Here is a 15,582-nt window from a genome sequence, read left to right as displayed (position 1 = left end):
CTGTAGGTGTTATTATTATCTGCTAGATCTGCCCCGGTCACCTGTAAGTGTTATTATTATCTGCTAGATCTGCTCCGGTCACCTGTAGGTGTTATTATTATCTGATAGATCTGCCCCGGTCACCTGTAGGTGTTATTATTATCTGCTCAATCTGCCCCGGTCACCTGTAAGTGTTATTATTATCTGATAGATCTGCCCCGGTCACCTGTAGGTGTTATTATTATCTGCTAGATCTGCCCCGGTCACCTGTAGGTGTTATTATTATCTGCTAGATCTGCCCCGGTCAACTGTAAGTGTTATTATTATCTGCTAGAGCTGCCCCGGTCACCTGTAAGTGTTATTATTATCTGCTAGATCTGCCCCGATCACATGTAAGAGTTATTATTATCTGCTCAATCTGCCCCGGTCACCTGTAAGTGTTTTTATTATCTGCTAGATCTGCCCCGGTCACCTGTAGGTGTTATTATTATCTGCTAGATCTGCCCCGGTCACCTGTAAGTGTTATTATCTGCTAGATCTGCCCCGGTCACCTGTAAGTGTTATTATTATCTGCTAGAGCTGCCCCGGTCACCTGTAAGTGTTATTGTTATCTGCTAGATCTGCCCCGGTCACCTGTAAGTGTTATTATCTGCCAGATCTGCCCAGGTCACCTGTAAGTGCTATTATTATCTGCTAGAGCTGACCCTGTCACCTGTAAGCGTTATTATTATCTGCTAGATCTGCCCCGGTCACCTGTAAGTGTTATTATTATCTGATAGATCTGCCCGGTCGCCTCTATGTGTTATTATTATCTGCTAGATCTGCCCCGGTCACCTGTAAGTGTTATCTGCTAGAGCTGCCCCGGTCACCTGTAAGTGTTATTATTATCTGCTAGATCTGCCCGGTCACATGTAAGTGTTATTATTATCTACTAGATCTGCCCGGTCACCTGTAAGTGTTATTATTATCTGCTAGAGCTGCCCCGTTCACCTGTAAGCATTATTATTATTATCTGCTAGATCTGCCCCAGTCACCTGTAAGCGTTATTATCATCTGCTAGAACTGCCCCGGTCACCTGTAAGTGTTATTATTGGGAAGTGGAAGCTTCTAGAAGCACCAACAGCTCAGCCATTAAGAAGTAGACCACGAAAACTTATAGAGAGGGGCCGCTTAGTACTGAAGCACGTGGCACGTAAAAATCTCCTAGCTTTTGTTGTATCACTCACTGAAGAGATCCACACTGCCTTTGGAAGTGACATCAGCACAAGAACTGTGCACCCGAAGATTTATGAAATGGGTTTCCATGGTTGCTGCACACAGGAATTTTTCCCCTTATATGGGACAATTGGCATCAGCCTCATAGGGGTTTTGGCCTTTCTCTGGACCAACACGGTAAGTTATAGGTTAAACTTGATGGACCTTTGTCTTTTCTCAACCTTATTAACTATGAATTGAAACGCCAATTGCGAGCCGGACCTTCTCCTCCAACATCAGCACCTGACCTCCTACATGTTTTTCTGAATGAATGAATGAATGAACACAAATTTCCATACACAAACTCCAAATTCTTGAGGATAAATTTCCCAGAAGAGCGGATGCTGTTATACCTGCAAAAGGTTATGTGGAATGTCCAACAAGGTCCTTTAGGTGTAATGGTCAGTGGGCCGCATACTTTTGTCCATATAGTGTATATATATGACCCATGGATGACTGATTGGTAAGTATATACAGTTTGTGGGTGGGTTTGTATGTGTTTTTCAATTGTTTTATAATTCTGAATTTTTGATAATTTGGCAAATTGATGGTACCAAGGATATCAGATTATTGTAATTTCACTGAACTTCTTCATTTTTGTGATGAGACAATATAATAATAAATTCATGGGTATGCCTTTTATCCCAACTGATGATGGAATCTCTCCAAACATATATGATGGGCACTCACTGGCCATAATTACGTAGAAAACTTTGCACTGTACAGTACCTCAAAACCAGTTGGCGCCTGCCCCTCCTGCCCTGGGTGTGATGTTGTGGTACCAAGGAAGCCGAACATTTTGTCCACCATGTCTGAATCATTGACTGGTTCATTTCTGGCCTTTTCCATCTTATCCAGCAATTCCTTCTTCCTGCGAGCTTCCTCCTTCTCCCTCACCTCTCTCTCTGCATCTTCACGGGCCAACTGGGCCAGCCGCACCTTGTGACAAAGAAAGGTAAAGGCCCATCAAACCTGTATAAGTGCAATATGGACTACTCCTTTTGGTAAATGTAGACCTGGAATGTTAAGTGTATAAGACCCTTGCGATTTGTAAAGTGTACAAACCACAGAGGCAATAAATACAGCTTTTCTGGGGTAAATAGACTACGAGAGAATGGGAATGGGGCCACACCCAAACTGGCCCTATTCCAATTCTATATAGGTCCAGTAGTCTAAACTGGTGCAGGGCTCCCTCTCTCCATAAGCACCACAATACTGGCAAACAAGGTCCTACACTTCACTCGTATAAAGGGTGCGTAGGTAGCCGTATTATAGTAGTTATATTCTTGTATATAGGGGCAGTATTATAGTAGTTATATTCTTGTATATAGTGGCAGTATTATAGTAGTTATATTCTTGTATATAGGGAGCAGTATTGTAGTAGTTATAGTCTTGTATATAGGGGCAGTATTATAGTAGATATATTCTTGTATATAGGGAGCAGTATTATAGTAGTTATATTCTTGTATATAGGGGGCAGTATTATAGTAATTATATTCTTGTATATAGGGGCAGTATTATAGTAGTTATATTCCTGTATATAGTGGGCAGTATTATAGTAGTTATATTCTTGTATATAGGGGCAGTATTATAGTAGTTATATGCTTGTATATAGAGGCAGTAATATAGTAGTTATATTCTTGTATATAGGGAGCAGTATTATAGTAATTATATTCTTGTATATAGGGAGCAGTATTATAGTAGTTATATTCTTGTATATATGGAGCAGTATTATAGTAGTTATATTCTTGTATATAGGGGGTAGTATTATAGTAGTTATATTCTTGTATATAGGGGTCAGTATTATAGTAGTTATATTCTTGTATATAGGGAGCAGTATTATAGTAGTTATATTCTTGTATATAGTGGGCAGTATTATAGTAGTTATATTCTTGTATATAGGGGCAGTATTATAGTAGTTATATTCTTGTATATAGAGGCAGTAATATAGTAGTTATATTCTTGTATATAGGGAGCAGTATTATAGTAGTTATAATCTTGTATATAGGAGCAGTATTATAGTAGTTATATTCTTGTATATAGGGAGCAGTATTATAGTCGTAATATATTCTTGTATATAGGGGCAGTATTATAGTAGTTATATTCTTGTATATAGGGGGCAGTATTATAGTAGTTATATTCTTGTATATATGGAGCAGTATTATAGTAGTTATATTCTTGTATATAGGGGCAGTATTATAGTCGTTATATTCTTGTATATAGGTGCAGTATTATAGTAGTTATATTCTTGTATATATGGAGCAGTATTATAGTAGTTATAATCTTGTATATAGGAACAGTATTATAGCAGTTATATTATTGTATATAGGGGCAGTATTATAGTAGTTATATTCTTGTATATAGGAGGCAGTATTATAGTAGTTATATTCTTGTATATAGCGGCAGTACTATAGTAGTTATATTCTTGTATATAGGGGCAGTATTATAGTAGTTATATTCTTGTATATAGGGGCAGTATTATAGTAGTTATATTCTTGTATATAGGGGCAGTATTATAGTAGATATATTCTTGTATATAGGGAGCAGTATTATAGTAGTTATATTCTTGTATATAGGGGGCAGTATTATAGTAATTCTATTCTTTTATATAGGGAGCAGTATTATAGTAGTTATATTCTTGTATATAGGGGCAGTATTATAGTAGTTATATTCTTGTATATAGGGGCAGTATTATAGTAGTTATATGCTTGTATATAGAGGCAGTAATATAGTAGTTATATTCTTGTATATAGGAGCAGTATTATAGTAGTTATAATCTTGTATATAGGAGCAGTATTATAGTAATTATATTCTTGTATATAGGGAGCAGTATTATAGTAGTTATATTCTTGTATATATGGAGCAGTATTATAGTAGTTATATTCTTGTATATAGGGGGTAGTATTATAGTAGTTATATTCTTGTATATAGGGGTCAGTATTATAGTAGTTATATTCTTGTATATAGGGGCAGTATTATAGTAGTTATATGCTTGTATATGGAGGCAGTAATATAGTAGTTATATTCTTGTATATAGGGAGCAGTATTATAGTAGTTATAATCTTGTATATAGGAGCAGTATTATAGTAATTATATTCTTGTATATAGGGAGCAGTATTATAGTAGTTATATTCTTGTATATATGGAGCAGTATTATAGTAAAAAATAGGAGATGGGTTGGATCCAGCGCTTGGGTAGAGGTAAAATGGAAGAGATTTCCAAGTTTAATGAAATAATGTTAAAAGGTCCATTGTAGTATGGTCCTGGTGTGTGGGTGATAAGAGGATGATCCTGCAGAAGCCTACGCGTTTCCATTTTACCTCTACCCAAGCGCTGGATCCAACCCATCTCCTATTTTTTGCTTCTGCTACGTGTACCGACACGAAAAGGACCCGGGCGCAGACAGCGACACACACACTGTGTCAGGTGAGCTGGAGGATTCCTCCCCCCCCTTTTTTTCTACTACAGTATTATAGTAGTTATATTCTTGTATATAGGGGGTAGTATTATAGTAGTTATATTCTTGTATATAGGGGCAGTATTATAGTAGTTATATTCTTGTATATAGTGGGCAGTATTATAGTAGTTATATTCTTGCATATAGGGGCAGTATTATAGTAGTTATATTCTTGTATATAGAGGCAGTAATATAGTAGTTATATTCTTGTATATAGGGAGCAGTATTATAGTAGTTATAATCTTGTATATAGGAGCAGTATTATAGTAGTTATATTCTTGTATATAGGAGCAGTATTATAGTCGTAATATATTCTTGTATATAGGGGCAGTATTATAGTAGTTATATTCTTGTATATAGGAGGCAGTATTATAGTAGTTATATTCTTGTATATAGTGGCAGTACTATAGTAGTTATATTCTTGTATATAGGAGCAGTATTATAGTAGTTATATTCTTGTATATAGGGAGCAGTATTATAGTAGTTATATTCTTGTATATAGGGGCAGTATTATAGTAGTTATATTCTTGTATATAGGGGGCAGTATTATAGTAGTTATATTCTTGTATATAGCGGCAGTACTATAGTAGTTATATTCTTGTATATAGGGGCAGTATTATAGTAGTTATATTCTTGTATATAGGGGCAGTATTGTAGTAGTTATATTCTTGTATATAGGGGCAGTATTATAGTAGATATATTCTTGTATATAGGGAGCAGTATTATAGTAGTTATATTCTTGTATATAGGGGGCAGTATTATAGTAATTATATTCTTTTATATAGGGAGCAGTATTATAGTAGTTATATTCTTGTATATAGGGGCAGTATAAGGGCGGGTTCACACATGGCGGAATTTCACTTAAATTCCGCTGCGGACACTCCGCAGCGTTAATCCGCAGCGGAGCCGTTTTCTCCATTGACTTTCACTTTAATTTAGCAGTGTTCGTTTACACGATGCGTACAATTCCGCTGCGGAGCATAGGCTGCGGAGCGGAATTTGGTGTCCGCAGCATGCTCTGTCTGTTGCGGAGCAGTGGCGGACTGGTTGCGGACTCATGGCGGAATTTCTCCATTGACTTCAATGGAGAGTCAAAATTCCGCAATGAAGTCCGCAGATCTTATGTGTGCTGCGGAGCGTATTGGTTTTACTACCATGACATTTCTTCATTCTGGCTGGACCTATGTATTTCTAGGTCTACAGCCAGACTGAGGAAGTCAATGGCTCCCGTAATGACGGGAGCGTTGCTAGGAGACGTCTGTAAATAGTCACTGTCCAGGGTGCTGAAAGAGTTACGCGATCGGCAGTAACTGTTTCTGCACCCGGGACAGTGACTACCGATCTCAATATACATGTATCTGTAAAAAAAAAATATAAGTTCATACTTACGAGAACTCCCTGCGTCTGTCTCCAGTCCGGCCTCCCAGGATGACGTTTCAGTGTAAGTGACGGCTGCAGCCAATCACAGGCCAAGCACAGGCTGCAGCGGTCACATGGACTGGAGCGTCATCCAGGGAGGTCGGGCCGGATGCCGAAAGAGGGACGCGTCACCAAGACAACGGGCGGTAAGTATGAATTTCTTTGACTTTCACTAGGGAAAGTGCTGTCCCTTCTCTCTATCCTGCACTGAATAGGGAGAAGAGAAGCACTTTTCCTGCAGTCCGCAGCGGCCAGTCCGCATCAATTTTCTGCACATTTTGTGCAGATCCGCTGCAGAATCTGCAACGCAGATTCTGTGCGGCATTGATGCGGACAGTTGCGGAGGAATTCCGCCATGTGTGGTCATGCCCTTATAGTAGTTATATTCTTGTATATAGGGGCAGTATTATAGTAGTTATATGCTTGTATATAGAGGCAGTAATATAGTAGTTATATTCTTGTATATAGGGAGCAGTATTAGGGCATGACCACACATGGCGGAATTCCTCCGCAACTGTCCGCATCAATGCCGCACAGAATCTGCGTTGCAGATTCTGCAGCGGATCTGCACAAAATGTGCAGAAAATTGATGCGGACTGGCCGCTGCGGACTGCAGGAAAAGTGCTTCTCTTCTCCCTATTCAGTGCAGGATAGAGAGAAGGGACAGCACTTTCCCTAGTGAAAGTCAAAGAATTTCATACTTACCGCCCGTTGTCTTGGTGACGCGTCCCTCTTTCGGCATCCGGCCCGACCTCCCTGGATGACGCTCCAGTCCATGTGACCGCCTGCAGCCTGTGCTTGGCCTGTGATTGGCTGCAGCCGTCACTTACACTGAAACGTCATCCTGGGAGGCCGGACTGTAGACAGACGCAGGGAGTTCTCGGTAAGTATGAACTTATATTTTTTTTTACAGATACATGTATATTGAGATCGGTAGTACTGTCCCGGGTGCAGAAACAGTTACTGCCGATCGCGTAACTCTTTCAGCACCCTGGACAGTGACTATTTACAGACGTCTCCTAGCAACGCTCCCGTCATTACGGGAGCCCCATTGACTTCCTCAGTCTGGCTGTAGACCTAGAAATACATAGGTCCAGCCAGAATGAAGAAATGTCATGGTAGTAAAAACAATACGCTCCGCAGCACACATAAGATCTGCGGACTTCATTGCGGAATTTTGACTCTCCATTGAAGTCAATGGAGAAATTCCGCCATGAGTCCGCAACCAGTCCGCCACTGCTCCGCAACAGACAGAGCATGCTGCGGACACCAAATTCCGCTCCGCAGCCTATGCTCCCGCAGCGGAATTGTACGCATCGTGTAAACGAACACTGCTAAATTAAAGTGAAAGTCAATGGAGAAACGGCTCCGCTGCGGATTAACGCTGCGGAGTGTCCGCAGCGGAATTTAAGTGAAATTCCGCTATGTGTGAACCCGCCCTTATAGTAGTTATAATCTTGTATATAGGAGCAGTATTATAGTAATTATATTCTTGTATATAGGGAGCAGTATTATAGTAGTTATATTCTTGTATATATGGAGCAGTATTATAGTAGTTATATTCTTGTATATAGGGGGTAGTATTATAGTAGTTATATTCTTGTATATAGGGGTCAGTATTATAGTAGTTATATTCTTGTATATAGGGGCAGTATTATAGTAGTTATATGCTTGTATATGGAGGCAGTAATATAGTAGTTATATTCTTGTATATAGGGAGCAGTATTATAGTAGTTATAATCTTGTATATAGGAGCAGTATTATAGTAATTATATTCTTGTATATAGGGAGCAGTATTATAGTAGTTATATTCTTGTATATATGGAGCAGTATTATAGTAGTTATATTCTTGTATATAGGGGGTAGTATTATAGTAGTTATATTCTTGTATATAGGGGCAGTATTATAGTAGTTATATTCTTGTATATAGTGGGCAGTATTATAGTAGTTATATTCTTGCATATAGGGAGCAGTATTATAGTAGTTATATTCTTGTATATATGGAGCAGTATTATAGTAGTTATATTCTTGTATATATGGAGCAGTATTATAGTAGTTATATTCTTGTATATAGGGGCAAGTATTATAGTCGTTATATTCTTGTATATAGGTGCAGTATTATAGTAGTTATATTCTTGTATATATGGAGCAGTATTATAGTAGTTATAATCTTGTATATAGGAGCAGTATTATAGCAGTTATATTATTGTTATAGGGGCAGTATTATAGTAGTTATATTCTTGTATATAGGAGGCAGTATTATAGTAGTTATATTCTTGTATATAGTGGCAGTACTATAGTAATTATATTCTTGTATATAGGGGCAGTATTATAGTACTTATATTCTTGTATATTGGGGCAGTATTATAGTAGTTATATTCTTGTATATAGGGAGCAGTATTATAGTAGTTATATTCTTGTATATAGGGGCAGTATTTAGTAGTTATATTCTTGTACATAGGGACAGTATTATAGTAGTTATATTCTTGTATATATGGAGCAGTATTATAGTAGTTATATTCTTGTATATAGGGGCAGTATTATAGTAGTTATAGTCTTGTATATATGGAGCAGTATTATAGTAGTTATATTCTTGTATATAGGGCCAGTATATAGTAGTTATATGCTTGTATATATGGAGCATATTATAGTAGTTATATTCTTGTATATAGGGGCAGTATTATAGTAGTTATATTCTTGTATATAGGGGCAGTATTATAGTAGTTATATTCTTGTATATAGGGGGCAGTATTATAGTAGTTATATTCTTGTATATAGGGGGCAGTATTATAGTAGTTATATTCTTGTATATAGGGGCAGTATTATAGTAGTTATATTCTTGTATATAGGGGGCAGTATTATAGTAGTTATATTCTTGTATATAGGAGCAGTATTATAGTAGTTATATTCTTGTATATAGAGGGCAGTATTATAGTAGTAATATTATTGTATATAGGAGCGCAGTATTATAGTAGTTATATTCTTGTATATAGGGGGCAGTATTTAGTAGTTATATCCTTGTATATAGGAGGCAGTATTATAGTAGTTATATTCTTGTACATAGGGGGCAGTATTATAGTAGTTATATTCTTGTATATAGGGGCAGTATTATAGTAGTTATATTCTTGTATATAGAGGCAGTATTATAGCAGTTATATTCTTGTATATAGGGGCAGTATTATAGTAGTTATATTCTTGTATATAGGGGCAGTATTATAGTAGTTATATTCTTGTATATAGCGGGCAGTATTATAGTAGTTATATTTTTGGAAATAGGGGCAGTATTATAGTAGTTATATTCTTGTACATAGGGGGCAGTATTATAGTACTTATATTCTTTTACATAGCAGCAGAATAAAATTCAAAATGATCAAGAGATGCATCGAGAATTATCCCAACATAAGAGCATTGGGCAGGTAAGGGCATCATACTACCATAGAGCACTTAAAGACTATGAAAATCTTTAATGCCATTTATATCTATGTAATGTATGTATGTTTGCATACTTAGAATTTTTTTAATATAGTGTTATTAAAAGTTTTCTACCATTTTAGCCCTGCAGCTTCTTTGTATCCACATTGAACTTTAGATTTGATCAGTATTAGAGTTAGATGTGTTGTCAGAAGTACAAAGGAGCCGCTGTTAGCCGACACGACAGTCCAGCGCACTGACGGATTCAGCTTACAGCGGTGGATACATAAAAGCTGCAGAGCTAAAACGATAAGAAACCTTTAATAAAACTATATTAGAAAAATGCTTAGCATGCAAACACACATACACACACACATACATACATACATACATACATACACATATACATACACACACACACACACACACATACATACACACATACATACATACATACATACACACACACACACACACATACATACATACATACATACATACATACATACACATATACATACACACACACACACACATACATACACACATACATACATACACATACATACACACACACACACACACACACACATACATACCACATACATACATACATACACACATATACATACATACATACATACATGCATAAATTACTTTAAACAAATGGCATCAAAGGATTTCATAGCCAATCACACCCAATGTAAATGGAGATGAATCCTTGAGACTGTTTACTTGGTGTTGCTTTCTGCCTCCTGTTTGGCCTTTTTTGCACTCATCTCTTTCTGAAACGTTCTTCTTCAGCAAGACGAATCTTTTCCGCTTCCAGACGTCGGTGATACTAAAATAAGGAAAATGCGGTAGATAAATAATTAACACCATTCTGTCCCTTTTTATGCTCCAGCAGAGATGACATTTCATCTTGAGACGGAAGCCCGCCACAACACAAGACAAGGTGAGGTAAACGTAGTGCAGAAAGGGTTAAAATAAAGGGGTGGAATTTGCCAGTGATGATAAGGGTGGGGGTCCTGGAGTCAGGATTTCTAAGCACTGGGGTAGGAATAGGGGGTCCTTTTTCTTTGGAGCCAACGTGGTGGGTGAGCTTTCCCGCCGCCCCAACATGTATATCTGTTTGATAAGTTTTGCGTGTGCAGTCACGGCAGGGGGCGTAGAAGTGGCTCACTTGCAAGTGGAGATGGTTAATTTAAGTGAGAGCCTGTAAATGTATGGGTTCTGGTTCAAAGGTCAGCCTCTTACAGCTGAGTTCTGGTACATACAGTATGAGTGCTTTGCTAATTGCTCGTATATATGTAGACCACAGGGAAAATTAAGTATTACACAAGCAAATACACAGCAACCAGCCGTCAATCACCGCCGCGAGGGGCGCGGAGAGACGGGGGATGCGTTTCTTCTGGCTGTTTCAGCCGTTTTGATTCTGCGTGTGAACATACCCTCGAAACACCTTCAGGAATTTTGAGCCAGATTTTGACCTGCCGGCAGGACACTTGCCGCGTTTTTGCCCGCGGCCATTGAGCGCCGCGGGCAAAAACAGCCGCGAAAAACGCGATCTCTGCCTCCCATTGATGTCAATGGGAGGTCAGAGCCGGAAACGCCCGAAAAAATGGCATGTTGCTTTTCCCGCGAGCGTTTTTTACCGCTCGTGGGGAAAACGCCTCCGCCTCCCATTGAAATCAATAGGAGGCAATTTCAGGCATTTTTTGGCGATGTTCCTGACGCGGTTTCTGTATTAAAAAGAGAACCAAAATTCTCTGAACTAGCCCTTAGTCAAACGGCACAATATTTTTTTTGTTTGGCTTATAGGGGAGCTGACCTTTCCCCCATACTGATTTGCAGCATAGTATCATGACAGATCCGCTTTAATGGGCATTGAGAATTCCCATTATAAACGCCATATAACATAATAGGACATATAGAGGGGGGTGGTCCGAACAGGATGACCCCTCTGTCATTAGATTAAAAGGCGTCAAAACCATTAAGGAGGTTTTCCAGGATTCGAAAAACTTGTTTTCTTTCTTCCAAAAAACAGCGCTTCACCTGTACGTAGGTTGTGTGTGGTATTGCAGCTCGTCTCCATTGAGGTAAATGACACTAAGATGCAATACCACACCTAACCTGTGGACAGGTGTGACGCTGTTTTTGGAAGCAGCCATGTTTTTCTCATCCTTTATACACCGTGTATTGATGGTAGTGGGTGTAAGAGGCCCAGGGGGCATCCAACTTACCAACCTGGGCACTAAATGATCTTTTCCTTTATCCTTGTTCTGCTTTTTACATGTTCCCCCATACACCAGTTCTATAATTCTCATACCTCTCCTTTAAGGCGCTTGTAAAGTCTTCGGGCAATCATCCCCCTGCAACAGGCCTGAATGGTATACACTGCCCACAGTCGGTGTCTGAAAGCCCTTCGGACCAGGTACCCTCGGCATAGTGCCTGGAAATCGCTGATCCGTTTGCGAACGATATGGTACTGCTGGTGAAGTCTCCTGGAGCGGTAAAGGGCCTGAAGCCTCAGAAAACCTATTTTCATCTGATAAAAAAAAAAAAATTCTATATACTTGCTGTTTAAATGTCTTGCTGCTTTCAAGATCTCTGCTTGCTGTCAGTGAATGGGCACATTTCATAAGATTTCCGCTCCGGTGGAGTAAAATGTGTTGTTTACTGCGTCGCATACAACGCTCTGATGCTGTCTGATGTCAGGACCTTGTGTACGCCGCGGTCTCATGTAGGTGCTTGAGGGATTCGAAGGGGATAAGCGGGACAGTGAGGCGAGTAAAACATTTATTATTATTAGATTTTAATGCCCGATCATGGGGTATCTGTCGTCGATTTCCGCTGTAATTATCGGCAGTTCCTGATCTAAATTATAGATTTATTTTTTTTCGTTGTGAACGGCAAAAATGGCCCAAAAGGTCGCAATAATCCCTGCAAAACGCGACTTTTGACCCGCTTGCACCTATTTTACGCTGGAGTAGAAAAGTTCATTCCCACCTGTGTTAGTTAGACATGATCAGGGCAGGATATCAGTCATCAAGAATGGTTTTACTCACGGACAGCAAGCAGAGGTATTGACACTGGGCGGTTAAATAGTGCACAAAACTGCATGTAAATACTGGCATTTTTTTTGCAGCGGTTTTACCACAGTGCTGTAAAGGGGTGGCCCTCTGATGCTCCATTTACCACCCATGTGAACGTACCCTCATAAATATTCCTCAACAATCACTCATAGCGTCAGACTCAATCCCTGCCATAGTATTGATAAATCTGCCCGACTTTACGTTTTTTATATTGTACTGATGAGTTAATGATGTTTTCTTCTCCATTCACATCTACAGATAAATGCAGGTCACATGTCTAACAGGAGGAGGGGCTACAGCACTGTCTGCCTCCAAGGGCAACCAACAGAATTTTGAAAGCTGCTCTGGATGTGAATGGAGAAAAGTCATGAAATAACTGACTTCTCCATCGTGTACTGGAAACCTTACCACCGTGTAGTTTCTTCTGCAGTTGTGTCCCCTCCAATATCTCTGGATCAGTAGAACCGATTTTCTTACTTTTACAAAATTGGACCTGAAAGAAGAAACAAATATATCAGAAAAGTATTAATCCCATTCCCAAACGAAAATTATTTTTATGTCGCCATATTCTCAGACCTATAACATGTTTATATTTCCGTCGATGAAGAGGTGTAAGATTCCACGCTCTGTGAGGGCGGGTTTTTACGTGGGCGATCTGTCCTTTTACTGATACCAGTTTGGGGTACATGTGATTTTCTGAGCACTTTTTATTCGTTTTTTTTGAGTTCCGGCATACTTTTATATGCCATTCATTGTACGGGATAAATAACGCAATATTTTATAGTTTATATAAATTTACGTCATAAATGGAAAAAATGGGGATTTAAACGTTTATTTGTTTTTTTTTCAATATATTTTTGAAACTTTTGTTCCAACTTTTTTTTAGTTCCACTCAAGGAGGACTTGAACATGCGATCGCTTGTACAATACACTGAAAAACGTACGTATTACAGTGCGTTATCCTGTCAGCGGTGCCTAATAGGAGTACTAGTATGGGTGACCTGAGGACTTCCTAAAGCCCCCAGTTGCCATGACAACCCATGGGCACCCCGCAATCGTGTTGGGGAGAAGCCAATGAGGTGACAGAAGGCCCCCCCCCCCCGTCTAACCGCTTAGATACTGCAGTCACGATTGGTCGTTAGGGCAGGATGTCAGTCTTAAATTTACAGCTGACACCCACTGTGTACGGAGCGGCTCCTCTCCTGAGCCCACACCATACATACTCCTACGAAATCTGCCGTACATACATGGCGGATATCGGAAAGGGGTTATTGTTCTAATAAGGCATTTTGGTGCCTGCTGGGACCTAAAGACCCCTCTGCCGCATAAGAAGACACCGGTATTATAAATGGCGCATGGTAGGTCGCGGGATCTATTACAGGTTTTGCATTACGGCCCAGGAGCTTTAAGTGACGCCTCTGGCGCCGTGCTCCAGTAAGCTCACCTGTCCTTGAAGCCCCGCACCACCTTCTGGATGAGGATGACCTTGTCGGTAATGGCTTTGTCTCTTTCAATTTCCAGTAGCATATCATGGTGATCCTATTATACGAAACAAAAACGTGAGGTGTAAATAATAACCCCCTTCCCCAGCGCGACTTCTATATGTTGATCGCTCCACCGATTTCTCTAAGAGCGACGGAAGAACCCACCCCCATCATTATAAATGACGGTATAATACTGACTAAACACCCACGTATCAAATATAACCCCCAAGAAATCCTAACCCTAAACCTCCACCTCATCTATGATTGGTGCAAAACCACTCTGACCCCCCCCCCCCCCACGCATCTTCTGACCGTCTATGTTCTACGGAGAAAAATTGACTCATGTCCCCCAAAAATAAGTCACAAAATCTGCAATGTGTCAGTTAATCCCTAATTGTCTACGGTCAATGCCAAAATATTGACACCCCTTCACCATCTGTCTATATCTAGTGGATAAATAGTGATGTCTCTTCTCTCCCTGCCCGTTGTTAGTCTATAGATGCCCAAACACATAAGAATAAATAGACCGCTTTAATCATGTCTGCCAATCATCATGAGGGCCAACGACGGACTGATGTCTGCCAAAAAGGTGATCGGACACGGTTGGGTCGTCAGCTGAAAATTAGGGCCTCATTTATAAACACTGCCTGACAAGAAAAACTGGCCTTGTTGGCCCATAGCAACCAATGACAGAGCAGCTTTCTTTTTACCAGAGCTGTTTTAGAAATGAAAGCTGCACTGTGATTGGTTGCTATGGGCAACAATGGAGATTTGATCAATCTCCCCCTATCAGGCGATTAGAGCTGATCGGTCGCCACTTTGCGCAAGCGCATTTTTTTTTTTTTTCCACATTTCAGTTTAGTCTGGCATGTTGATGGTCAGATCATTGTACGAACAATCCGATGAGTGATCTGCCACAATGGGGTCGATCTTAATCAAATCAGTATGACCATCTTATGACTGAAGTAGAAATGCTGCCACTGTGATTGTTTATACATGGAAATACTGCCCCCCCCCCCCCTTCAACTTGTCTATGGCCAGTGCCGAAATACTGGCACCCCCTCTACAACTTGTCTATGACCAATGCAGAAATAATAGCGCCCCCCTCCACAACTTGTCTATGACCAATGCAGAAATAATAGCTCCCCCTCTACAACTTGTCTATGACCAATGCAGAAATACTGGCACCCCCTCTATAACTTGTCTATGACCAATGCAGAAATACTGGCACCCCCCTCTACAACTTGTCTGTGACCAATGCAGAAATACTGGCACCCCCTCTACAACTTGTCTATAACCAATGCTGAAATACTGGCACCCCCTCTACAACTTGTCTATAACCAATGCTGAAATACTGGCACCCCCTCTACAACTTGTCTATGACCAATGCAGAAATAATAGCGCCCCCCTCCACAACTTGTCTATGACCAATGAAGAAATACTGGCACCCCCTCTACAACTTGTCTATGACCAATGCAGAAAT

At 39.8% G+C, this 15,582-nt stretch overlaps 1 protein-coding gene across 1 annotated transcript in view; it reads right to left on the bottom strand.

Moving 5' to 3' along the window:
* The window catches only part of MYO7A (myosin VIIA), an 84,108-nt gene extending 69,368 nt beyond the window's left edge, over positions 1-14,740 (bottom strand). Inside the window, 7 exon segments of the mRNA XM_075851358.1 lie at positions 1,963-2,180; positions 10,263-10,310; positions 10,313-10,361; positions 11,850-12,068; positions 13,024-13,108; positions 14,060-14,154; positions 14,609-14,740. Of these exon segments, the coding sequence (XP_075707473.1) occupies positions 1,963-2,180; positions 10,263-10,310; positions 10,313-10,361; positions 11,850-12,068; positions 13,024-13,108; positions 14,060-14,154; positions 14,609-14,638 (744 nt within the window). The 5' untranslated portion in view covers positions 14,639-14,740.
* Between the last annotated feature and the right edge of the window lie 842 nt (positions 14,741-15,582).

The sequence above is a fragment of the Rhinoderma darwinii genome, chromosome 2 (assembly GCF_050947455.1).
Source record: "Rhinoderma darwinii isolate aRhiDar2 chromosome 2, aRhiDar2.hap1, whole genome shotgun sequence".
Classification (NCBI taxonomy): Eukaryota; Metazoa; Chordata; class Amphibia; order Anura; family Rhinodermatidae; genus Rhinoderma; species Rhinoderma darwinii.
The sequence above is the reverse complement of the archived record's forward strand: the minus strand, read 5'-3'. Positions and strand labels throughout refer to the sequence as shown.